The sequence below is a fragment of the Lathamus discolor genome, chromosome 1 (genome assembly GCF_037157495.1).
Source record: "Lathamus discolor isolate bLatDis1 chromosome 1, bLatDis1.hap1, whole genome shotgun sequence".
Classification (NCBI taxonomy): Eukaryota; Metazoa; Chordata; class Aves; order Psittaciformes; family Psittacidae; genus Lathamus; species Lathamus discolor.
The window spans coordinates 112,175,276-112,203,274 of NC_088884.1; the positions used below are offsets into that span (position 1 = coordinate 112,175,276).

The 27,999-nt window shown below is 39.4% G+C and overlaps 1 protein-coding gene and 1 long non-coding RNA gene across 4 annotated transcripts in view; one reads left to right on the top strand and one right to left on the bottom strand.

Annotated features, from left to right (window-relative positions):
* The window catches only part of LOC136020180 (uncharacterized), a 72,693-nt gene extending 48,985 nt beyond the window's left edge, over positions 1–23,708 (bottom strand). For both annotated transcript variants that reach the window (XR_010615236.1, XR_010615237.1), the window contains exon 1: positions 23,609–23,708. This is a non-coding gene — a long non-coding RNA (uncharacterized LOC136020180). The remainder of the gene's footprint in view (positions 1–23,608) is intronic.
* Positions 23,709–27,227: 3,519 nt separating this feature from the next.
* The window catches only part of TACR3 (tachykinin receptor 3), a 35,110-nt gene continuing 34,338 nt past the window's right edge, over positions 27,228–27,999 (top strand). For both annotated transcript variants that reach the window (XM_065690929.1, XM_065690939.1), the window contains exon 1: positions 27,228–27,968. In XM_065690929.1, coding sequence (XP_065547001.1) covers positions 27,493–27,968 — 476 coding nt within the window. In that variant the 5' untranslated portion in view covers positions 27,228–27,492. The remainder of the gene's footprint in view (positions 27,969–27,999) is intronic.

Consider the following 27,999-nt stretch of genomic DNA (forward strand, 5'->3'; position numbering starts at 1 on the left):
GCTGAAAATATTTTTTTCCCCTTGAAAGGGACTTGAACTTCAAAGCATAATTTCAAAATATAACTAAGGTAATGAACAATGCAACAGGTTGAGGGCAGTGATTCTCCCCCTCTACTCCACTCTCATGGGACCCAACCTGGAGTACTGCATCCAGCTCTGGGGCCCCCAACATAAGAAGGACGTGGACCTGTTGGAATGAGTCCAGAGGAGGCCACAATGATGACCAGAAGGCTGAAGCACCTCTTCTATGAAGACAGGCTGAGAGAGTTGGGCTTGTTCAGCCTGGAGAAGAAAAGGCTCACGGGAAACCTTAGAGCAACCTTCCAAAATCTAAAGGTGGCCTACAAGAAATCTGGAGAGGGACTTTTTATAAGATCAAGTAGTGATAGGGCAGGGGGGAATGGATTTAAACTGAAAAAAAGGTAGATTTAGATTAGATATGAGGAAAAAACTACAGAATTCAAATAGGAAATCTTTTCCCTATTTCTGTGTTTCCCAATTTGTATTTTAAGAGGAAGATACATTTTAAGATGAAGATGAGAGTAGATTCAGATTAGATATTAGCAAGAAATTCTTCACTGTGAGAGTGGTAAGACACTGGAACAGGTTGCCCAGAGAAGTTCTGGCTGCCCCATCCCTGGAAGTGTTCAAAGTGAGGTTGGGTGGGGCTTTGAGCTCTCTGGTGCGGTGGAAAGTATCCCTGCCTATGGCAGTGGAGCTGGATCTAGGTGATGTTTAAAGTCCTTTACAACCCAGACCATTCTATGATTCTATGAATATATTACAAAAATAGCAGTGACTGTGTCATGTAGAAAGATGCTATATAGACACCATACTCACAAAAACTAACAATGTTTTAAAACTTGTAAGAACTTCCATGAAAATACACTTTTTCTCAAGACACAATGTGATCTAGGCAGTGACTTGTCCTATTTAATCAAAAAAGTTTGTGCTTTGATGTATTGCAAAGACTTTCTGCAGTATGATAGCCAGCTAACATTCAATAACCACATAGTTTCTATGTATGCTTCAGATAACATATCTTCTTTGTTCAGAACAAGAAAAATAGGAACTTTTTCCTACACCATAAGGAATCAAATAGAGTGGATATTATCAGTGTGCACCTTCTAACAAAATATTAGACCCAGGCTTAACAATGAACAGGTTGTTTAATGGATGAAATTTCTATTTTCTATTGAAGTTCAGTTAGTAAGCAAAGAGTGTATGGGTAGGGAGGATGGAAAGAGATTAAGAAAATGTAGAAGTAATAATAGTAATTTTTCTACAGTTCTAAGAAACAGATCTTAGAATTCTAGGCCAGGCACAATTTATAGATATGGACCAGATATAAATTACATATACATCATTGATTGCAGTGGAGATGCTTTGATTTAAAATACCCGAGGATCTCATTAAAAGAAAGAAGTCACTAATTTCCAGATTTTTTCCAGCAGTATCTCACAAAATTCCTTTTTCCTCCATGAAGATAGAGAAAGACACTTCAGGAAGATACTTAAAGGAGTGATAAATACAGAGATAAATAAGTCATAGTCAGTCTAAGAAATTCTCAAGACACCATATTCCTGCTGCAAGAGCCATGGATGAAATTAATAAATAGTGCTGTATGACAACCAGATGGTTCTGCAAGAGAAAAGAGAAAAATAAATCATTGCACTCCCTAGAGGACTAAGACACCAAATAATTACTCCGGTGCATTAGTTAAATTAACGAGTTGTAAATGTGTCCTCCCCTGCCACTCCCACTCAGGAATTCCACCAAATCCTCCTCTTAACGAAGGAGGAGTCCTAAAGAGAAAACTGCAGCAGCACAGCACTATTTCTGCCATAAATAAATATTTCTCCCATAAACCCCATTTTCCTACACCCAGTCCTATTCAAAGACTGACCCCTCTCTGCAAACACTCTGCATTCTAAAAAAATATATACAGTTTAGGCCTGATCCCGCAAACATTCAACATGTGCATCTGCTAGCTTCAATGTGACATTAATAAAAAAAGTTATGCTTGTGCACATGTACTCATAGGATCATGTCCTCACTAGTGAAATTAAGTTACTTTTATAGCATGTAGTGACCAGTCCCAACTTTACATCTTATGAGAACTGCAGGGGTTGGAAGGCAGAGTTGCAGATGTTTCACAGAACATGGCTTGGGAAAATATGTCATTTTGCTTAAGATGTGTACTGAAAATCTCTAACATCTCACAATGCAGAACAAAGCCTTGAAATCTGGCAGCATTTGTGACTTGCTACAGATACTTAGGATCACAAGTCCCACATGCCCCATAGACAAGATAGAATTTGATAGCAAATGTATCCAGAGATTGTACCAGGACCATTCAGGTGCTGCTCCTGGCTGCATCAAGATGCTCAGGAGGACAGACAAAGTTAATCATAACTTAAAAGTTAATCAGGCCTTCTGGCCTCCTGGTCATTACAAAAATGAGTGCCAGTAAGAATTTAGTGTTGGGTTTTTTTCAGAGCATTTCAAGGAGCATCAAAAGGTTGAAGCATACTTAGAATGAAAGGAATGTTGTAAATGGTTCATAAGGAAGTATCAGTTAATACTACCTTTAAATATGCTTTTGGCTATACTTAGAGAATCTCCCCAAATTAGTTAGCTTTTAACAGCAATATGGAGTATTACCAAAATATTAACATCTAGCAAATACTGATCACAGCAGGAATTTTCAATTGCCATAATTACTCAAGCAAAGACCATTAGTGCTGCTTCCTCCCAGCCAAAACATCGAAGTGCCTTTTACTCAATTTCATTTGCTTCATACTATAATATGTGTCAGCTTCTTAATCAATCTTAATGAATTTATCTTTTGTCCAATTTCAAATAGTTGTTTATTTCCAGAAATTAATGTCATAATCTCAGAATAGCAATGCATATAGCTACATATAGACTGCTAAAGTGTGTGGGGGGGAATATTCAAAGGAACTACAAACATAGACATTTCATTCTTTTACAGTCTCTCTGGGCAACCTGTCAGCTACTCACTTTTTTTTCCCCTTTATATCAGGTCAGGTTTAGATCCTAAGATATTTCTGTTTCTTGAAGTCTTAAAGGCATAAAGATATAATTAGTATGTTTCATGGACTGATAAACGTGCTTGAATCAAAACTGTAATTTATTTGAACTCCAGGTAAGGCCAAAATTTTTTCTGTAAAAAACCTTTTTCTCACTCTGCTGGTGCTGGTGGTGTTAGTGTGCTTCAGACACAGCCATGTAAATACGTTTTGAATTCTTCAGCAAGTGAAACCTATAGAGAAATTACTCTATATACAAAATGTTCCAGCCTTGACACTTGCTAGGGTTCACTTGTATTCTTACTTAAATAAAAGTCCCTAATGCTGCTGGAGTCCAGGTCAGAAGCAGAAAAGCAGGATTACTGAATAATGGCACTCATTTCTTCTTCCCCTTCTAACATGAAATCATTTCTTCAAAGAATCTTTTTTTATTTCTTTGGTTTGACATCTAAAGTCAAACCTCAATAGCAAGAAATGCATGAAATGTCAGAAATTGCTGCTAGTCTTTCATAGGTTGTCAGAGCAACTGGCTTTTTCACCAGGTACAGCCATGATGAAACAAACATGTTTTGTTTTCTCAAAACAAAAGATGTGCCATGGAGATATATTTGATATCGGATACAAAAACTGTAGCTTTACTTGCCAAATCACCTCTGAATGCACCCAGAGAGATGTGGGAGTTCAGACTCACTCAGGACAACCGAGCTCTGGATCCTCCACCTTAAAACATCACCAAAACTCCTGACTAACAGAAGCAGGCCTGTTTGAGGCTGTTGCAAATACTCCCATCCCTCTCCTGGTCTCATAGGCGGCTCACCTGCACGTAAGTTTCTTGTCAGATGGTACAAGGCAGCAAACATCCCATGAGGAAGAATCTAATGATTCCAAGCTACAAGATTCAGAGCAATCCAAATTCCCCATCTGTGCCAGGTCAGTGAAATTCTCAGTTCTTTGAAAAGGAAGTGCAGAGTTCTTGATACAATTAAAGACCCTACAAAGATGCAGACTCTCTACTAAACTTTTGCTAAGTTTTGGGTTTGGGGTTATTTTTCACCCCCCAAAGGAGAAAAACACTCTCATGAGAGACAGACACTGAATGCTTTCCCACTGAATACTGCAGCATGTTAAACCTCTGTGACTGCATGGTATATCACAGAATCACAGAATCCCAAGGGTTGGAAGGGACCTAAAAAGATCATCTAGTCCAACCCCCCTGCAAGAGCAGGGTAACCTACAGTACATCACACAGGAACTTGTCCAGGCGGGCCTTGAATATCTCCAGTGTAGGAGACTCCACAACCCCCCTGGGCAACCTGTTCCAGTGCTCTGTCACTCTTACAGTAAAGAAGTTCTTCCTGATGTTAACGTGGAACTTCCTATGTTCCAGTTTACACCCATTGCCCCTTGTCCTATCACTGGATATCACTGAAAAAAGCCTAGCTCCATCATCCTGACACCTACCCTTTACATATTTGTAAACATTGATGAGGTCACCCCTCAGTCTCCTCTTTTGCAAGCTAAAGAGACCCATATCATAGGCATACCACAAGTAACACCGCTCTGATACTGTATTTTTCGTGATGTATTTTTTCCATGTTCACCCTAAGCCCTGTCTTTAATTTTGTTGCAGAAATAAGCAATAAATTGTTTAATCAACTCTTACCAGCTCTTATTCTTCCTGTTCAGTCAATTGTGTTCCAGTTCTAAGGAATAAACAATTGAAAAGGTGTATTGCCCAAATATACCAAAATAAATGCTCTTTATGTCTAAGGGTAACCATTCTCTTTCATGACTTCCAACACATACTAAATCATTAGCCCTTTGCACTTGCAACCTCTTCCCTCCCAGGCAACATTTGCTTCTGTGACCTGGAGCAGAGAAAGCTCTGTGGAGGCCCTATAGCAGCCCTGTAGGCAACTTAAAGGGGGCCTACAAGAAAGCTGGGACTTTTTATAAGATCAGGTAGTGACAAGACAAGGGGGAATGGCTTTAAACTGAAAGAGGGTAGATTTAGGTTAGATATTGGGAAGAAATTCTTCCCTGTGAGGGTGATGAGGCACTGGCACAGGGTGCCCAGAGAAGCTGTGGGTGCCCCATCCCTGGCAGTGCTCAAGGCCAGGCTGGATCAGGCTTTAGGCAACCTGGTCTAGTGGAAGGTGTCTCTTCCCGTGGTAGGAGGGCTGGAACTAAATGATGTTTAAGGTCCTTTGCAACCCAAACCATTCTATGATTCCATGGTATTTAATCAGTCATTGAATAATGACAGAGATGAGAGCTGCAGTATCTGTCTGAACACAGATGATTCAGACAAATGCTCTCATCACTGGTCTACAATCCACCCTCTTCCAGTTTTGCTGCTTCTTCAGTCCTTTAGTGGACACTGGCCCAACTGCAACCCCGTAGTGCCAAGTCCAGAGCACTCTTATGGTCCAGACCTTTAGGAAGTTGGAGACAGATTCCATTTACTACAGCATCCAGTAAGATACAAGAATTCACAGCAGCTGCACACTTTGCAGATGAGGACTCTTATCCAGCTGGCTACTATGTGGTCAGCAGTAACAAAAACATGACTAAAAAGCAGAAATTCCCTTACAAAATAGAGACATTATTTACAATTTATGATTAACATTGACACTTAGGATAGCACTCTGGGTTGTAGATCCAAGTAGAAAAGAGCATTTCTGTGATGTTCTGTGGGAGTTGTATAATTCCTACAGAGACATAAATTTCTACACACTTGCCATTTACAGCACTTAGAGTTAACGCACTCCTTGCTGTTATTAACAGTTCTCTAGAGCTATATCTATTTTTAACCACAAATCACATTTGCATCTAATGCAAATCACTTTTGTATCATAAAGATGCTTTTGCTGACCCTTGAGATAATGTCATGGAAATGCACAGGATGTCTTCAAAATCCTTAATTTTGGGTGAGCTACAATAGGAGTGTCATAGTCTTCCCAACTGCAAAAGTAGATGAAATAACAACCTTATCTTAACCAATACAAAGAGCACTAGAATTGCAGTAACTTTTGATATGGAAACTACTTCTAAATCTAGCCAATTTAAAGCAAAGTAATATAATTCAAGGCATCATAGAACTTGCCAGTCAGTAGACACTCACTTTAAAAAGCTCAGTCTATTGCCTTTTTACCTTCAAAACTAAGTAGATAAAATTCAGCCACAGATGCATTCATAAATTCAAGAAACCAGTGACACTAAACTTTCATAGCATCTTAAAAAGAGAAGGGGTAAATCAAATTTAGATACCCTCTGAATGGAAAGAAAACGTTCCCATTCAGGCAAAATCTGCATTCAATATTTTTTGAGAATAAAAACCTTAGCTAAGCACCATCATAAGTAGAATAATAAAATAAAATAAACTGAATAGGCAAATATCAGCACCCAGGGAGAGACACTTTGGACGCAATATTTGCAGAAAACAAACTAGTGTAGGAAAGAATTCAGTTAATGAATTATGTTCATGTTGTCCAGTTTTTCCCTTCAAAAAGACAAAAATGCGTAGCCACCAGACAAAATCAGCTACTGCAGAGCTGTTCATGCAGAGAACAAGATCTTCAGTAGCAGAAGGCACGGCAGTAAATAGTGATGTGCATATCGCATCCTTATTCTAGGAACTACTACAATATTAGCCTCCATACTTTTCTTTGAAAAGGAATCAAAACACAGGAAGAGATGGTCCCCATGTAGAAGTTTTAATAGAATACACCAGGAATAGTGCTCATGTATTTTTCCTGGTAGTCCAGTTTTCATACTCTGTTGACTTCAAAGAAATTTTCAAAGAAAAGTATTGAAGAGAAATAGCTGCCCAAGGTCAGTGGGCAATCTAATGACGAAGTTTTCAGTACAGCCCTGGGCTTCAAGCTTCATCTTGTCAACACATTTTGGGACACTCTATTCTCCTGACGTACTTGTTTCATATGGATATGTTGTCATCTTGTCATAGAATAGAATCATACAATGTTTTAGGTTGGAGGGGATCTTAAAGATCATCTAGTTTCAACCTCCCTGCCATGTCCCTCTTCTCAAACATCATGCTGCTCAGTAGATGCCCATTTACCTTCCTGGCAGTTCCTATGTTGATCACAGTTTTGCACTGGAGTTATTCATCACTCCTTGCCTCCAGAGCAGAGCTATGGACCTAACACAGCTTGTTTCAGCTAAAACTAGAAGCAAAACTCATCCTGATCTTTGCCAGAATAGAAGCTGGATGCAAATTAAGAAACAGTTACTCTTCCGCTACAGTTCATCCCAAAGGAACTACATGAAAAATGGTACTGAACAGAAAAGAAACTAGGTCTTATAATAAAAGTGTACTCATGAGCATAGTAAGGCTCTCAGGAATCAGAAAGACAACTGAATAGAACCATTTTTCTTTTCTCTTATCCCTCACAGCCATCTTCTAGGTGTCGATACAGTTTTCCACAAGGCTGTGGTGTAGAGTGCCAATGGTTCCACAGAACACATCCTTGAATCACTTCCAGGTGCTTTATTAACTCCTTTGCAGCACTGGCAGCTGCCTTTGTGTTCTGCTTCAAGTTCCAAATTTCTTTTTCAAGCCCTTATTTACAAACAACTTTTCAGTCAACCAGCTCAAGGAATGAAAGCTGTGAGAAGCAGGTCACTTCAGCTGCAGCAGCAGCATAGAATCATAGAATAGTTAGGGTTGGAAAGGACCTTAAGATCATCTAGTTCCAACCCCTCTGGGCAGGGACACCTCACACTAAACCATGCCACCCAAGGCTCTGTCCAACCCAGCCTTGAACACTGCCAGGGATGGAGCATTCACAACTTCCCTGGTGTCATGGTTTAAACAAAGTCAGCCATAAACCACACAGCCCGTCCACTCACTCCCCCGCTTCTTGCCCTCCCCCTGCTCCTGGAGGAACTGAGAGGAGAATCGAAAAGAATGCAACTCCCACGGGTTGAGATAAAAACAGTTCAGTAACTAAGGTATAACACAAACCACTACTGCTACCACCAATGATAATAATGATAAAGGAAATAACAAGAGGAAAGAATACAACACCTCAACACCAGCCGACCAATAACTCGCCCCACTCCCCCCAGCAAGCACCGACCGATACCTTGTCCAAACCCCCAGTCCCCAGCCCTTCCGGGTAACTCTCCGTCACATCCTGGGCATGACGTGCTGTGGTATGGAATACCCCTTTGGCTAGTTTGGGTCAGGTGTCCTGTCTCTGCTTCCTCCCAGCCTCCCCTCCTCCCTGGCAGAGCATGAGACTCAGAAAGTCCTTGGCCAGACCAAACATTTGAGCAGCAACTGAAAACATCGGTGTTATCACACAGTGGGCCAAAAAATGAAAACATAGCACTGCACTAGCTACTAAGGAGAAAAATGACTGCTACTGCTGAACCCAGGACACCTGGGCAACCCATTCCAGTGCCTCACCACCCTCACAGTAAAGAACTTCTTCCTTATATCCAATCTAAACTTCCCCTGTTTAAGTTTTAACCCGTTACCCCTTGTCCTATCACTATAGTTCCTAGCAAAGAGTCCCTCCCCAGCATCTCTTCAGATACTGGAAGGCTGTTACTTTTTTTTTCTATTGGCCAACACCAGCAGGGATGGAAATGAATTTAAATCTGGCTTATTTCTTGACCTAAAAAACAAAAAAAAAAAAGTATTTTTTTTTCTACACAAATCTTACACACCAAATTTCTGCAAGTAATTGTGTTCACACAGATCCCCACCCCACAAAAAAAACCACATGCAATCATCTTTGCTGTTGAAATAAAGGCTAATTCTAACAATGACTTTCATAACTTGAAACTGTAAGCATGAAAGAACCATGATGAACAGAAGCCATCATTTCATCACATTGAAGGAAAAGACCTTTATGAAGACCTTCTCCAACTCCCCTTCTCTCTTCAAACTAGGCAATTTTATCAAAAATGTGTACAATGTGTTTGGTTGCTACAGTTGGCAGTTTAGCCTGACTTCATTTAATTTGTTGCTGAATACTAAATATTCTTTTCTGTGCTCCATGCTCATTGCTCTTTTTCATTGCCCTCTATTCCTCCCTAATTATGTATCTGTGGAAACACACCAGAAATGCAGCTCCCATTCGATTCTGTGCTATCTTGTATTTGGCCTGTAATGTATTGCTTTGAATGCAAGACACAAACCTTTTCTTCAAATACAAATGTGTCTTCTGGAATCATTCCTCTTGAACACGAAAGGGGCCAAAACCACAGCCAAGGCAATCAATGACTGCTAAAACTCTAAGGTTCTGTTATCTTGACTGGACATACAAATGAATAGGTGCTAAACCAGCAAAGCAATTGTTTTTTAGAAATTTTGAAAGATTGTATGTTCTAATACAAGTCCTTTAAAATTCATTGTAATTTCTTATCAACCAACATTATTTTATATTTGAAAATTAGACACCTAAAACCAGCGTTTTTATTTTATTTCCTGCAATTTCCTGTGGATTAAATGAAGAATACCTTAAAGCCTTACAAATTCAGTGTCAAGCCTTTTATGGCCTGGAAATCAAAGGGGATTAGTTTTTCTTCCTGGTCTTTGTTTAAGAGAAAACTGAAGTAAAAACCCACACTTTAGAAAGCCTGAGAGAGAGAGAAAATGATTCAGACATTACACAGATCTCAGCATTGGTATTTTATCCGTTTCATGTCACTATATAGAGAAGTGGAGGGAAAGCTGAGGAAAGATAAATAAACTGTATAAGAATCCATCCAAATAAACTTTCTAACAAACAGCATTGCCACCAGCTTGAATCAACCTGGAAAACACAGATCTTTCTCTCTAGTCTCCCAGCTGTTTTCTAACATGAAGCTGTTCCAGGGAGCAGCAGCATAGAAAAGGTGAACAATGGGAAGTCATCTCTTTTGAACTGTCAAAAAGAAGGCCTATACTGCTGGTTGAGCTGAGTACAAATAAGACAGAAAATGGCTTCAAAGGCAGTATCAAGACATATTCAGAAAATGCAGCTTAAAAGGTATTGAGGCTCAGGCTCAGATTTACCGCAGGAAGTTGGTTATTAATTCACTCTGACCCACAGGCAGAGCATGCCAGAGAAGCCAAGTGAGATGAGTAACTTCAGACAAGCATGACAGTTGATACTGTGTGCACACAAAGACTCCTCCGTGTCCCCACTGCTCCCTGTGCCACACACCTGTATCTCCCGTTCAGTCCTGCAAGCCTAACAACACCACTCTCTGTGCTCACTGCATGTTGTACTTGAGTGAAACATGCAGATAAGTAGTCTTCTACGGCAACACCATGAAGGGAAAAGACAGATAGTGCTCTTGAAACACAAGCCTAAATCACAAATATTTTGCATGGTTTTACCACAGGGTTTAATGAATGTTACTTAACTTTCCTGTTAATGAATGAAGCTAAGAGACATCTGATTGCTGTACATTTACAAAGGAAAATTAATGCCTTCTAAGAAAACAGAAACAAATTACAAAGCACAGTAATATATAGCAAACATCAGTTCAAAGTTGCTGCACATAATGGACTGGTAAAGTCAGAGAAGCAGTCTGCTAGCTTTTAGGGGAACAAACACAAGAGATGCAAACACAGCAGTTTTGCACTTTCTGGTGACATCTATCAGAAACCAGCACATTAGAAAATCTTCTTTAAAACTTATTCTGTAATCCAGCACTGTGATCACAATGCTTATTTAACATTCTGAAACACTACGGATGGGGAGTGATATAGAAAAATACATATACAAGTAATGTCCAACTGGGCTTATACTAGCAATGTCTGCTCCAAGCAGTGCAAATAAAATGGATGATTTAAGACCTTAATATTTTCTTCTTTGCTAGAGTCAGTTTCCTCAAATATTCCCCATCCTTGTCCATTTTTAGTCACCCATCTCTGGCACTGAGAAAAGTTTTTCAGTACTGGTGTTTGCACCTCAGCACATCTGAAAAGTTTCTTAAGCCATGATGCTTCAGACGATTCTGTGTTACAGACCGTTCTGTACCATTATAACTAGTGCAAAAGACAAGAAACAAAGCTCTGTGCGTTTCCATGGTAGTAAATATTTCTTACAAGAAAAACAGCTGAGAAATGGGATTATACAGCCTCCATGTGCTATCCTTGAAGCAGAACTGGAATTGTAAACAGGTAAGCAATTGCAACCAAAATTCCCAAGTTGCAGGGATTTCTATTCACAGTCTCTGCCAAGATGATGGCAGTCTAAGCTATTATTTCAGTACTCTGAAACACCAATTTGAACTAGCTGAAGCATTTACCTTTGAGTTCAGGGAGCACATTCTATGAAAACCACCCTATGACTCCATGACATTTTGTCCTCCTAAACGACATGAAAAAGTCAACTACTTTGCCTACTCACTAGCCTACAAGAAATATACCCTATCAAAAACATTGGGATCTGGATTGGCTCCATAACTGACACAGGTGATTGCTGTTCTTAACACAAAAATTAATGCGTAATAACAATAGCGAGCATGTGCACAATGTTTCTACTTACGTTTTCCAAACAGCTTTATAAACTTTAGTTATTTAATTCACAAAAAAAACCCCCAAACCATTCAAAGGAAGTGATTATTAGGTGAATGCTTAACGAACACAACCCAGAGATATTTTCTTTAGCCATGTGTCATGCTTTGCCTTCCACATACTTCTAAGATAAATATCTGCTGGAAAAATCAATTGGATAATTACTGTGAGTTATTGTTTGCAAGTTTATGTTTCTACTTCAGCTGCAAAAGGGAACCATTTGAAAGGTAGTCTGTCTTACCCTATTTGAAAAGATCTTCCTATAAACTAGGGTCTTTGCATTCAAACAACATCAAAGGACAAGCAATGATCTTGTGAAAATCATTCTGAATGCTGTTGCTGTCCTAGCTGGCCTGTACATTTCTGAGCACAGCTAATTAGTCACCAAGCGAGACTTTATTAACAGTGAAAGTAGCTATTTCTGCTTTATACTTTTCTCCACTCTCAGCCAGCTAAATATCTTCATTTCATCATATTTGGGGAAAAAGCTATTGCTATTTTTTATGGCAAAGGGAATAACCAGCTTGACTAACTTTTAATAAAAGCTTACTTTGACTAATATTAATAAGAGTTTGTGGGGGTGAGGGGGAGGAGGAGTCCTTCTAAATTAATTCTGCTTCTTTTACAGAGGCTTCCTTTAATGGATAGTAGCTACACAGTAAGCTCTGTCCTTTGTGCTTCTATATATCCATTAGCTGCTGCTTCTGAGCCAAGCGCCTTTACATTTTCTCAGCTCTCCCCCTTCCCTCTAATCAGCACCAGTCTTTCCGGTTTCTGCAAGGAGCTGATGGTATCTCCTTCAGCAAAGAGGCACTGCACACAAGTTGTTATAAAAGCAATGATGAACCGTCTCAGACTGCACAATTTATTCATGGACTTCCATATCAGAGACTCTGAAAGGAAGGACTAGGGTGTATTTCCCCAAGACATAAAAACAGACTAACAAAACCAACACATTTAATCACCAAAAATGCAGCATTCTCTTACAGAAAGTACAATTCTTTACTTCAGTTTAGATATCTTAGAGATTATCAGAATGACTGTCCTCAAGCAACTGCTATAATTTTGTTTTACTCACGGCTCAGATACAAACATGACCTCCCAAGCATTGCCTTCCATGATTTTGTTACTTTCCACTGGACTAGCTGGGCTGATAAAGCGCTCACTGTTCTCCAACTGCCACTCTAAATCAAAATCCAAACTCAAATGCCTTAATGAATGCCATTATTGAATTGCGAATACTTTCATTCTCCTGAATGACAGTGTCTGTGTTTAACTAAAAAATTACCACTTTTATTAATTTTTGCAAGTAAATAGTTTTTCTTCTTCAATGTTTTCCATTGATTTCCCCAACACCTCTTGCAAAATGTCAGCATTCTTCTTCAATGACAGTCTATATTTTGTTAGTGTTTGATGTCTTATCATTATACCACGTAATTTATTGTTTTCTAAAAAAGAAACTGTGTTGACCTTTAAAAATTAGATGTGACAGACATAAATGTAAACAGCCTCTTGCCTTTCTGAAGCAAATGTTTGTTTCCCCCCTTGTGATTTAGGCTGTCTTCAGTTTTTCTCTTATGTCAGCGTAATTCTCAGATGTTTCATCCCAAGAGAGTGACATTCAGTTATGCAACGAAGGTGTTTCTGGCACAGACTTTATTTTTCAGATACAAGGTAGATTAGAAGATCAGATTAATCATAAACTTGTTTACCAAAGAATCATTGATCCATTTAGGTTTGGACACCACCTTTAAGATTAAGTCCAACCATTAATCCAACACTACCAAGTCCACCACTAAATCACATCCCTAAGCACCACATCTACACATCTTTTAAATATCTCCAGTGGATAATGGCTCAACTCCTTCCTTGACAACCTTTTCAGTGAAGAAATTTTTCCTAATATCCAAATTAAACCTCCCCTATCACAACTTGAGGATATTTCCTTTTGTCCTATTGCTTGTTACTTGGGAGAAGAGACTGGCATCCACCTCACTACAACCTCCTTTCAGGTAGTTGTAGAGAGTTATAAGGTCCCCCGGAGCCTTCTGTTCTCCAGACTAAACAACCCCAGTACTCTCAGCCACTCCTCATAAGACTTGTGCTCTAGACCCTTCACCAGCTTTGTTGTTCTCCTTTGGATACACTCCAGCTTTTCAAGACTTAACATCACAGGACTGAAGGAAGTAAGATTTCCACTGGACAGCTTGCTTAATGAAGTCAATGGTAAAGATCGACAAGCTTTAAAAAAAAAATATATGTATATGGTGACACCATTCCATGGGAATTGGAGCTATTGCTGGTAGTGATTTATGATAAAACACATTCTAATAGTATATGATTCCACCATAGACACAAGATGCAGAGTATATGGCAGCAAAGAATTTATTTCAGTTTTCTGTGATGGGAGACGATTCCTGGATTAGATGATTAATTGCATTAACAAAGTGACATGCAAAAAGAAAAAAACCTGTGGGGTGCAGAACATTCTGACAGGAAAGATGTGTGCAAAGGTGACAACATTAGCATATCAATACGAATTTGTCAGTCATATAAACCTGGAACGTTGGGTTGCACTTTGCTTTAAAAAGATCAGTTTGCTCTTCACAAATAAGAAGTGACAGCAGTGAAAAACAGTTCACTCCTGCATGTTGATGACACTTGAAGTAAGCGAGATGCAACTGGATGAAGAAAATCCTCAAGTAAAAATATCAACTTGCTATTTTCTAACCCTAAGGTTTCCAGCTGCCTGTAAAGAGATGGCAGGAGCTGGGTAGCATGCAAAGAAACACAGCCTTCAGTGTACAGCCACAAGAAATTTCAGTAGGTATTTGATCCTGAATCAAGACAAAAACATCAACATAGAGCTTGAGATTGATTTTTTCCCAAGTGGAAACTTTCAAAAGTTCAGTTGTTTTGTTTCGGTTTTTACTAAATAAAAATTACTTGCTGTGTTTCACAAGAGAAACCACTTTCATAGTCCTCAAGTCAAATGCTTTCATTTGAGATTTGGAGACGTGAGAAGCAACTAGAATCTGTGGTAATGGAGGCCAAATAAAATCCTACCAATGAAAGACAGGGGTCTAAACAAAGCTGCTCTGTGTTGGCAGATAAAACTTCAATATTTTTAGGTCTCACTATTGATGCCTGCCAAAATGTATCATCATACAAGTGTTAATATAACCACAGACAAAAATCAGTGTGATTTTCAGTCATTCCTCCTCCCCCCACTCTTGCACCAAAAAAATTTGTTTCAACTTCTAATTATCTTCAGTCCTCTTTTTCAATCTCCTGTTTCCCTGCTATTTATTGATTTGTCTTTCATCCCTTTGTCCTTCCTTTGGATTTTTTCTCTTCAGCTTTCTGTATTTTTGTCTGTCCTGGGTTTACCAGGAGCCGTTTTGCTCCTTAGCAGCTGGTGCAAGCTCTGCGTTTTGACTTCCAGCCGGGGCAGAGAGCTGATAACACCGATTGTTTTTAATGGTTGTTAAGTAATGTTTATTCTGGCCAAGGACTCTGAGTCTCATGCTCTGCCGGGGATGAGGGGAGGCCGGGAGGAAGCAGAGACAGGACACCTGACCCAAGGTAGCCAAAGAGGTATTCCATACCACAGAACGTCATGCCCAGGGAGGTAACTGGGAGTTACCCGGAAGGGCATGGTCTCTCTTCGGGGGGGGTCGAATTCATTCAGCGGTGGTATCGTATTCTCCTCTCTTGTTATTTTCTCTTATCATTATTATTATTGGCAATGGCAGCAGTGATTTGTGTTATACCTTAGTTACTGGGCTGTTCTTATCTCAACCCGTGGGAGTTACATTCTCTCGATTCTCCTGCCATCCATCCAGGAGCGGGGAGGAAAGGAAAGAAAGAGGGAGAAAAAAAAAGGGGGGGGAGGGGGGAGTGAGTCAACGAGCTTTTGTGGTTGGGTTTAAACCACGACATTGTCTCAAATGGAGATTGGCCTTAATGGCTGTCCTTGCCTCCTAACCCAGCTCCAGCCTCCAATTACCCTTTCCTTTGCCTTCTTGGGCATCCCACACACTACACCAGTCAAAACCAAGAACATGAGGCAAGAACTGCTTAGCAGCGGGGCATACTAGTTCAACTTTCTGGGATAGCATTATTTCATTAGGGCAATGCTTGAATTCACCTGAAGTACATAAGCCAGACCAGGATCTCCTTATCTTTATCATCCATAAAAGAATATGTGTGCTCTATAGGAAGAGTGATGAAGGACTCTTTCTCCACCAGAATAATCTGGAAATAGATCCATTAAATAACACTCTGAACACATTAAGTCAGACACAAGAAATTAGTTTCTTTCGCCTACAAATGCTACCTCTACACGCATTCCTACCACTACAAATCCTACCTGACAAAATTAAATTATTTGAACAATTTAGCAAGGCAACAAACATTTTATCAACACTCACCATCTGTATTGGTTTTAAAGGAGCAAAAGATTTATAAAGCAACCTCAATCCCAAGAGCTTGCTACATGTATGAGAACAAATTATTTCCTGACAACAGCCTGAAGGGGATATGTGAGAATTAAAAGATTTATCTTTTTCCCTGCCTGCCTCAGAAAAGCTAAGGAAGACTCACATTTTAATTCTAAATATCCCAGATCTCTGGATTATTTTCATAGCACTTTTTGTAGCTACTTTCTTATTAGAGCCATTGCACTGGGGATGTGTATGTGTATGAAAAAAAAACCCCAGGCTGTGAGCTATTTCCTTTGTGGTTTATATAGACAGGAAAGGGTTTTCACCTTAATTTTTTTTAAAGGTCCAGTAAAACTAGAAAGTATTTTTAATGAGGTTCCTACCTGGTGCCAATCCTAAACAAATGGTAACCTTTAAAGAGAACAATGTTGTTGACAGACTAATATGGTTACAGAAAATGTCAGATGATCAACTATTACCATTATGGATGCAATAACACATTATAGGTGTAGGTACAGCATCTTGGTTTGGCTGGGGTATAGTTAATTTTCTTCATAGTAGCTAGTATGGGGCTGGCTTGGATCTGTGCTGAAAGCAGTGTTGATAACACAGGGATATTTTAGCTGTTGCTGAGTAGTGCTTACACAGGGTCAAGGCCTTTTCTGCTTGGCAGACTGCCCTGCCAGGGGGTAGGCTGAAGGTGCACAAGAAGTTGGGAGGGGACACAGCCGGGACAGCTGACCACAACCCCCAATAACACAAAGTGATATTCCATACCATATAATGGAACACTCAGCAATAAAAGTTGGTGGAAGAAGAAAGGAGTAGGGTGGGGATGTCCAGAATGAGAGCATCTGTTTTCCCAAATAACCATTACATGTGAGGGAGCCCTGCTCTCCTGGAGATGGCTAAACACATGCTTGCCGATGGGAAATATGAATGAATTTCTTTGGTTTGCTTTGCTTACACACACGGCTTTTGCTCTATCCATTAAACTGTCTTTATTTCAGCCCATGAGTTTTCTCATTTTTTTTTCCTCAAATTCTCTCCATCATCCCACCACGGGGGGAGTGAATGAGCACTTGTGCAGTTCTTAACTGCCTATAGGGGATAAACTATGACAAGCCCAAAACAGAATGCACACAAGGCTAAGGTAGCCTCAAGAAAAGAATAAATGCCAAGTTTCCTCATGAAAAATTGCAATTAATCCTTTCAAGGAGTTCGTGTCAAAAATAAGTCTCAGCTAATGAACAACAAATATGAGACATTGCTCCTCAAGTAGTGTGGAAGAAATAGCAAGGCAGAGGCAGCTCTACAGACTGGAATGTGTCTGCAGGAGCTGCATTAGAGGGCAATTGCCACAGTCCTTCCTTAGATGTATAATATGTTTAGGTGGGAGAGTAAAATTTTCCTACCAATATTATATTCAGTTATTGTTCTATGTGTATGTGCATTAAATTTATTACCCACGTACATGAACACACAAGATTCATGGTAGAATGTTTTTCTGCTATGCCAGAAAGCCAAGCACTACAGAAGTGAGAAACTAGGAGCTAAGTAGAGTTGACTATGTATTTTTAATCCTTGTGGAGAGTTGTAACTGAAACAGAAGAGCAAAGAAATATTTTAAGGCAAAATATTTAAAGGCAACATACCACCCTGTGCTGTCACAAAAGCAATGGAAAAGTTTGCTCTGAGAGGATCCAGCTTAGTATCTGAGAGTCCTCCCTTGAGTTCTTGCTAATAGTGTAAAGCAAGTGAAGCCTTAATAGTAAGAGTATCTAGGTCCTGGCCTGCTACATCAATGTTTATAGCAGCTTCTCAGTTGAGTTAATCCATCAGCTATGAGCATAAGTATCAAAGTTCCTTAAATATTTAAGAAGAGAAACCTGCATTGACAGGACAGTAGTTCAAAGTTCAGTGAGCCCACTCACTGAAAAAATAAATAAATAACAATACATATAAAAAAATTAAACAATTATGCACTTCAAATGTGTAGCTGAATTAATAAGCAATAGAAACTGTTACTGTAAGAGGTCAAAATATTCGTTTGAGACAGTTTTTGACAGAACTAGACATTCTAAGTGAGCAATTTGATGTTTTTGTGGGAAATTTTCACTGAAATTTCAACTTTTTGCTAAAAAAAATTTTCCATTTAAAGGCAAGTTTTCCCCAGGAGCAGGGGAGGCCAATGGGGGAGGAAGGACTCTTCCTATTGCTACAGAAAATAACAAAATCTGTCTGATGAAATCATGCTCACAATCATGAAAATGATACAAGAAAGCATTTGCCATGGACAGTTTCTGCTTTGCATTGTAATTTATGACTACAAGCCCAGTCACCGAACATCAGTCAGTAAGCTGGACAGGATAAATGGAGAAATCAAACAGTGATTAAGCAAGATAGTAATTACACCTCATAAATGAAAGATGATCGTCCCTTTAGAAAGAGTATACAAAGAAAGTAATTTTGCAGTCAACTCTTGTTAATATTAGCTGTAGTGTAATACTGCATAGTCCAGCCTAGTACAGTGCAGCAGAGCAAAGCACAGCTAAAGAGCATTCAAGATCCACCTTCACATAAAATAAACTTTCTTTCTGATTACATTCAATCTCTGCGCTACATTATTATTTGAGAATTAATAATAATTAAAAAAAAAAAAAAGACATAATAGTAAAAATTTAGGTACCTTCCCCAAAGTTCCAAAACAGTCATCAAATGTGAATGCTAATGTTTGGAGTTTATCTAAATAAATAACATAATTTGTAAAGAATGCATCTTAAGCTACTATATTTTGCTTTCATGCATCTTCCTCCCTCTTTGCTACTGCTTATTCAAAACTCAGCTGGTGATGTATGCTATATCCACAAAAAATAGTCTAAATCATTTCACCTCAGAAAATTAATTGCCGTCCTCTCTGTTGTCTTCACAATGCTTCTGTGACATTGCTGAATTATTGAGAAAGGTCAATTCATTTGCAAAAAGATTCTTTTTCTGCCAAATGAGCCAGTCTGACACTAAAAAAAAAAAGGAGAAAGGTTTTGTGACTTGCTACATAAAAAAAGCAATCCCATTTTTTGCAAGGAGAGGCATCCATAGAAAAGCTTGGGACAAAATTACTGACATTTGGTTTCCAACCTTGACAGCCATGATTTGTTGATGTAACTGGTAATCTCAGAGAATTTTACAAAGCTGATTAGAAGAATGGGAATTCTGAAGTCGAGAGAGAAACCAATTTCTCCGAGCTGAGCTGTGCCACAGGCAAACTAGAACTCAGGTCTTCACAAACTCAGTTTAATGCTTCCAGCACTCAGCAACTGTTTGTCTTTTGCCTCTAGGAAAAAGCAGATTAACTAAGAACATACATTTCCTTACTTATTTTTTTTAGGTAAATACAGCTTTTTCCACCTGTTCAAAACCAAAACCTGCTGGGTTTAAGCTGTATCAAGAATATTGAACAGGGCTAGTATAGCACAAAAAATACTTTAACACACAGGAAGAGAGGTCACTGACAGTAAGAGTTTGATGGATCAGACTCCCAAAAGGATGTTAGCACATCCTATTACACAAGATGATCAAAGCAAGGAAAATATATTCAACACTACAAATTACTGGTAGAATTATGACAAACACAGTAATTACGGCCTGATTCTTATCTAAATTATATCTGCTCTTCCTGGACTATTTCCACTATAACTCATTTTTTATGAGGAAATTTGAAGTATTTTAAATGATAGCCAAGATAGACTAAAACCTTATGTTTGGATGCAAAGTTAAAAGCTGATTTTGCTTTTTAGTTAGAAAGGCAGAAATTTAGAGCAACTCCCCAGAAATCAGAGTATTTCTGGATTAACTTCAAAAATTGCCATGAATACCTAACCTAGCATCAGCATGTCCTTTCATTCTTTCATTCCTTACAGTGACTTCTATGAGTTTAGCCTGTACTCCTTTTTAAATAAATATATTTTCTCTAATAATCCAGTGTGCTATAGTACTTTTCAGTTTTATTATTACTACTACTTGTAATATTCAGTTCCTCCTGTATGCTTAATCTGCTCTGGTTAATCTGTTTCACAGAAGTTATGGATATTAAATGTAATGATGTACTTTTCCTAAAGGCCTCAAAATGCAACTATTCTGCTTTCCTTAAACTCTAAGGAATATAAAAATATCGATGTAGCAGGAAAGCTTCTTTTGCCTTGTGAATAAATCCCAAATGTTTTTTTAAAACAGTTTACTGAGCAGGCAGAAACAGAATAGCGATTTACAGACCATTGTAGCAAACTTGTGGGAAAAACTATTTGTTTTCTGGAAAGCTTGGTGGAGGGAAGTTGCTAACTGTATATTTCTAGAAAATCTTCCATTAGAAAAAATAGCTTTTCTACAGAGTTTCTGTATGCTTACCATGATAGCAATTACAAAATTCACTTGACTGTGATCTGGCTCTAACACTTAGAATTTAAAATAATTTTGGGGCAAAAGTCATAAGAATGTAGTAACCTCACATGTAAAGTTATACTTTTTAATTTGTATAATAAGGAAATAGCTTGTTACTCTTGTCTATGCTGCCAGAATATGGTCTCATATAAACATTCCAAGTAGACAGTTTTCTAAAATGGACGAGATTTCTTTTCTGTAATTGCCTGTAATGTTTTATGATGAACAATCCATAAAAATTCTTTTTTAATGAAGGAAGCAAGAACATTAAATAGCCTCTTAATACAACAGTGATAGTAAGATAATCTCTCCTGTTATCAAAAAGCAGAGTCAAGAAGTCTCCTTGTTTTACTTATCAGGTAGCAGTTAAATTCAGATGCATCACCGATGCCCTATGAATTATGTGATAAAGCTACCAGAAGATCTTGTTGCCATGATTCTATTCACACCTCATCTTACTTCAGACCTTACAGTGTGCATTTTATTATGTATTAATAGGCATGTACATTACTATATATAAATATATTCAGTAACTCCTGGAAACAGAAGAGACGTTAGTAAAATCCCCCTTAATTTGGATGTTTGGAAGGAAACAAATTGCTGGAAAAAGCCTTGTAGGAGACAGAGAAAATTGTTTTGCCAGTAGGTGTCTCTTTTATTTACTTTAGTGGACTTAGAAACAGGCTCATAGGAATTTCAGGTGGCAACAGCAGCTAGCCATTAGTTTCAAGACTGTAGGTTCAGAACATGCAAGATCTAATAAAACACATTGTTTTCATCTCTGATGTATGTGACCTTATGATACTGCTATAACTGTAACTTAAAAAGAATAGAATCATTAAAACAATTTAAAAGAAAATAAGAATATGAGGAAACACAGTGGAGTGCACACATATGTGTTAAGTTGCTGGTTCATCTCACCTATGACATCAAACAGACACTTGAGCAATTGGAAAAAGATGAAAAGGCAGAAGTGCCTGGAATTGCAAATGCAAATACTTTGTCTCCCACTGGAGAATATAAAAATGTACAACAGTCAGGGTGGAGGGAGGGAACCCAAAACCAAACAAACAACAATAAAAAAAACCCCAAAAAACCAAACCAAACCAAAAGCACACCCCCACCCCCCAAAGAAAACTAAAATTGAACAAGCAAACAAACAAAAACCCAAAAAGAAAAAAAAAAAAACCAACCCCAAAACCAACCAACTTGGTAAAGATTTCACACTACTTCGTGTGAGGGACTGCAACAAAGAATTTAAAGAGGAAAAAGAATAATAACAGGAAAGACAACTAATCACAATAGCCCAAGAAAATGTTTTTTGTAGCACATCCCATTTCATTTTGCCTTTACCTTCTCTCCACATACGATTATCAGGTAGAAGTACCACTTGAATCAATTCACTTAATTTTTAAAAGCAAAAACCTTATAATGCCTTTTCCTCTCAAAGCACTAGCTGACCAGGAAAGCAAATGAGTACTTTTCACTGAACTGTGCCCTACAAATTACATTTTGACACCAGCACCTCGCTTACCAACTATTCAATTACTTCAATCATGTCCTATGCACAGCAGCTAAAAAACAGAGGTCCAACCTCCGCTCATGACAATGGAAACTAAGTGTATTTAGCCTTTCAGAAGGATCGGAAAAGTCAAACTCTCAATAGCCGACGAAGTCCTCCTGTTTCTTTCTTCATCAGAGTTTTCTCACACAAAATATTTTGTGAATATTGTGTATAATTCAGAATACTTTTCATTTCTACGTAGTGTTAAGTTCTCATTACTCATCCCTAGACCTGCCCAGTTTCACTTCATTCTAAAAGTAGCTGACAGCGAAGTTGCGCTTCAGTGTCATACTCCAAAAGAATATCTGTCTTTGGCTCTGATTGTCCCCACCCCTCCTGCCACGATGAAAGGCCACATACAGTATTTCTGGGTTTCTCCAACCCCTTTACTAGAACATCCTTACTCACTTGCTTGTGAAGTTGCCTGCTATCCTATTGAGTCATTTTCAGCTGGTGCCAGGAAGAAGACTTGTGCATTTATAATCAGAAATCAAGTTCAAACTGAAACTTCCAGCTGTGTTTAAGCCACACAAATGAAAATAAACTGTTCAAAATCCAGGCTGACATTATCATGACAGCAGCACAATGCTAACAAGCAGCTATAATAAAGAGGGCAATGGTGAGCATCCTTAAATTGCAAAAATTCTCCTGCTGTAGCCAAAGCTTTGCATGACTGACTGAAGAACAGGAGCTGAGGAAAACTAAAAACTGCTCCTAAAGTATCATCTCTTCTAGCTAGCAGCTAGAAGGATGGAGACAATGAGGTCGTTAGGGTAAGCCTAATCAAGCAAGCAAATTGAAAAACAAAAGCAAACTTAGTGCCCTCAGTGCTATAAACAAAAAAAATGAAAAAGGAACCATAGAGGACAGATCTTGTGAAACAGAACTTCTGTACATAACAATGATGCAGCTAGCAATCATGCTAAATAGAGATACTGTGCAGACTGCTATTTTACCACAAATCCCTACTGGTACACTACTGCTGATATTCTCTGGCTCTCTTTCCCATCCCACACAGAAGAATTTAGTGGAAGAGTGACATCAATTGAAAACTTCAAGTACACCAGAAGACCTATAGAAGATTAAATCATAGTCTCATAAATAGCAAAGAATAGGGTAATTTCTAAATCTACCTTGTAATCAGGATGCTAAGTCAAAAGCTTAGCTTCTACTCAGCTCAGAAAGAAAGGTTTTGCTAGAACTGTGAAAAAATAACTTCAAGCTATATAAAGGAAGAACTACAGACAATCACAGCTACTTTCCTGATCAGACTTTGGATATTTCTTTCACATTTCTCAGTGTTTCTGTGAAGCTTGGGGAACTGCTAATAGCAGCAAGTTTAACCCCGGCTGACTGTACAAGCACAAAGGAGCTATCAGTGGAAAGGCAAAAGAAAACAGCAAATAGCAGATAATCAGAAAGCAGTCACTCCAAAATTTAGTATAGTCTTAACCAGAGGAAAATGAAACACTCCTACTGCAAATATGCATAACCTGGAATGGCCAAAAGCTAGCCTAAGAAATCACATGCCTGTGTTGGTTTTAGAAGAAAATGCCAGAATGCTTACCTTCTACAACCACCTCATTTTTCTACAAGAGACTGAGAAAAGACACAGATCTTTGTCTTTCGTACTACTCTTTTGCATAGGTCTCACCACAGCCAGGTAGGTTTTGTTACTCAGAAGTTAATAACAGAAATGCTTTCACTAAAGTTGCTGTTAAACTTATTTGAGGAACTGAATGCTGATGACCTTCAGCTGAACAATCAGTAAGTGTATGATCAGTACAAATGTTGATGGAGAAACACAGCTGACCTCACTGTTCAAGTAGATTTCCTCTTTAGGCAAAAGCCAATTACTGGCTGCTTAACCTCTTTCCTTAAATAAAATGGTAGCAAGACAGGTGCTAAAGGGTAGGTCAAGCTATTTCTTTGCTGGAGTCTTTTTGATGTAGGAAGATGTGGTTTTTGCTCCAATTGATTGTACCAGACTGCTGCTTTAGGGTTTCAATAAGAATGAAAGCCAGAGCACAGACAATTTATTCTAGTAATCACTAAAAGGAATCATAAATGTTCCCTAAAGAAGGCTGATCCACTTGCCCAACATTTTCCCTGTACTGTTTAGCGTTCCACTTCTTAAAACTAAACAGCTCCAGATACTCACCCACCTCTTCTTCCAGATTTGAACACCTGCAGCAACACAGCAAATAATACCCAGCTTACTGAGCAAGTGACTAATGAAAAAACAAGGTTGTTGCTAAAGGACATTTTTTCTTCTTTTCACACACAGAGGGATGGGGAAAAGCACACTGTATAAAAAGCTCCCTACAGGAGTGGAATAGTTCCTCAGCGTCCTCAGGGTACCCCTGAAGAGGAAGACAGGACACTTTTGTCACATACTGTGTTGGTGGTCTGGCTGACATACCACAAACACAGACTACAAAGAGCTTCCTGGTTTTTGTTTAAAGTCTGAAGGACTCAATTTACCTATAGCTGTGCCTATGTAAGGTGATGTTGACCAGTACGGACTTATCACTGTGACTAGGAATGCATTGAGAACAATTTCTCTTGGCAGCACTGTAAAGGATTAGGGAAGGACACATGGGACTGGTTTCTCCAGAACACCCAGTGTGCAATGGCAAGCAGTTTTCCAGGACAGAGAACTAGACCAAGCTTCCTTCCTGTGAGAAAAGAAACAAGAACTCAGACTCCTGCTCTCAAAGTCAAAATACAAGCCCTAGTTTGCAACATCGGGTCAAATTACCGCACATTGAACATTTTTCAGGGGAACTCACCACTGAGACAGAATCTACAGCACATGACTAGGACATGACTCCATGAACTGTACAGAGTAAGTAGTTTAAACACAGATCCTTCATGTTTCTGTACAGGGTGAGTTACTGGACATGCTAACAGTATGCTGTTCCTGTATGTTTGCACTCTGCTGCAGTGTTGGCAGTCCTGTGTGCAAGAAACAAGGTCCCACTAGCCTGGGAATGTGAAAAACACATCAGCTTAGTAACTGAATAGAGTCTGAGGCTCCTAGTTTGGGCATAAGGGTGGAAAGGTATAGGGCACAGGGCTGAGTTTGTGCTTTCTGACTCACAGCCATGTGAAAATCTTGAGTGAAGCTCTTAGAGTCAATAGCTGAATGTCCAAGTCTCTGCTATAATTAGTCAATTCAGTAGTCCTCACTCACTGGAACCCCCATCTGAACTCTTTCAACACTCAAACTCACAGAGACCTTCTTCACCACAGTTAATTCAACTTCTTGGATTTTGTCTCTGATTTAGACCATTTATTACAAGTCAGACTTCTTTGCCCAGATAAGGGATTCTCTCAGTCTATCCCACTGGTCTATTTCAGATGACATGATACAACAAGAAGCCCTAGCTACTAAGCCTCTGGCCAGCACCCCAGTGATTTTACCAAAGGAGAGCACCTGAATCACTCAACTGCTTATTCCTTACTGCCTTCCCAAAGTCCCCTTTACACACATCCAAAAGGCAGAGAAATATACCCCACAGTTTGCTGGAGAGCTAACTTACAGCGTGGTTCAACTCTCTCAGCACTACTACAGCTTCTGCTGACCCTGCTTCTTACTATGAAACCTCTTGAGAACAGGGCACAAAGTCTGCTGGGGAAACAATGTGTGAACTACTATTCCCTTCTTCAGACTCACCTCCATGGAGAGGATAAAAGACAATGCAGGTGGAAGACTTGGGTCTTGAAACAGAACTGTGGGATTAACTCCAGTGTTTTTCCTGTGATGAGGACCTGCAGCATGTGGGTAGGTTTCACATGTGCTATAGCAAAGGGTGGTTTTCAGCAGAGATTCTCAGCCTGGGATGGGCTGCTGCTTGGGATCATGGCAGGTGGTAAGAACTGAGAAGCATACAGAAATGGCCACAGTTGCCGTCAATCAAATTAAAAGTGCAGTGCAGACCTGACAATTAAAGTGCAGTCACTATTTCCACTGGGTAAATACAACAGGGAGGAAGTGGCACACAGGAATATTTGATTTTTGTATGAAGCTTTTGTTTAAAAATAATGTAAATGTGTCATTGTTGATAGGGGTGTTGTATAGCTCCCACTCCTGTGATACAGCTGAAATATCTGCTGACGACAAGTAGTAGCTCTAAGCTGTTAAAGCATGGAGCAGATCAGCACTAAACCACATTTTCTCCCCAAGGACTGCAGCTTGTTGTATAACAAAGATTCGTTAGTTGAAGTCCCTTGCAATCAACCCTTGCATAAAGCATGCATCCCCAATGCCAGCTGTTGTTAACATGTTAATGAGAAAATTGATTTCTTGGATGTGAAGTCATCAGGTGTTACATTTCCTCATTTACTCTCTTCTACCAGCATAAAAATCACTACATATAAAAATATTGTTTGCTCAAAATAATAATAGTACTAAGTGTAGAATAAATGCAAATAAGTAAAAAAGAACTAAAAAAGGTAATTTTTTTTGAAGACACAATGGAAACAAACCCTTACCGCTTTACACATATTTAAGGACATCTATGTTTAGGGCTGCATAGTGTTCCAACAAAACCCAGTGTCTGAGGAACATGCAAATGCCCTTACAGGCACGTAAGAAAAAGCCACATTATAATTTTACAAATGTTTCTTGATGTCGGTCGTGGTTTAAGCTGGGCTTAAACCACAGAAATGTCAATTACAAGTTACAGATAGAAAAGTGAAATTAGAGAGCCACAGGATGTATTTATCTGTCTGAAAGGAGTCACTATTCCAAACCTGTAGTTAACGGAATGGTTAAAAAGAAAGCGTGTACTAAATAATAGAGAGCAGCAAAAAAGCAGATCTGAATCCTCTGGAATTTAGGAAACAGCTTTAATCAAAAGCAGCCCTGGGATATTCAACTAATTAGCCCTGCAACGACAGGGCAAAAAGACTGTTTTAAGACTTAAACAAAGGCAATATAAAACAAATCTCTCAACATAAACAAGATGAGAATTCCTTTTCCCTGTGGCGCTCTCCACAGCTCCTGAAAGTGCCTGCTGCTGTCAATGAATGAAATAAAAGGGGAGGAGGGAGAACAAAGAGGTGCTATCTTACCAGCCGATGAAGCTTATTGCTCCACTCCCTTCATGACGCTGGGAACTCACAAGCCTATAAAATGTGCCTTGGCTCCCAGTCAGCTTCTCTTTCAGCAAAATCAAAAGCAAGAGGTGGCTGTACAGAGGAGCAATAGGATGCTACTCTACCCAGAGGTAGCTCTCCAGGCTCAGCTGGTACAGCATTTCTAACAGTTGAACAGAGTAGCCAAAGCTTTTCTGGCAGGTTTCTCATTCCCACTGCCTGCTGTGCTGCCTCACTCCCTTTTTTCTTTCTTTCCCCTTCTTACCTGTTTGTGGTGATTTTGGTGGGCTGCGAGAGGGGGCTGGGAGAGGCACATCATTTCTGGAACTGAGGAGAGGAACATCCAAGATGACTTCCGTCCCCACATCCAACGGGAACATGAGCATGAGCAGCAGGTGGAACATTAGCCTTGCTGCAGTGGGTGATCCCTGGGGACAGGAACTGGGAGCATCAGCTGGAAACACTTCTCCCCCTGTAGCATCCTCAGCAGCCAACTTCTCCAACCAGTTTGTGCAACCCTTTTGGCGCATTGCCCTGTGGTCTCTGGCTTATGGTGGTGTGGTGGCAGTGGCTGTTTTCGGAAATCTCATTGTCATCTGGATTATCCTGGCTCACAAGCGCATGAGGACAGTGACCAATTACTTCCTGGTGAACCTGGCCTTCTCCGATGCCTCCATGGCGGCTTTCAATACTCTCATCAACTTCATCTACGCGCTGCACAGTGAATGGTACTTTGGAGAGGCTTACTGCCGCTTCCACAACTTCTTCCCAATCACAGCTGTCTTCGCCAGCATCTACTCCATGACAGCAATAGCTGTGGACAGGTGAGAAAAGAAAGGAAAAGTTTGGGGGTGA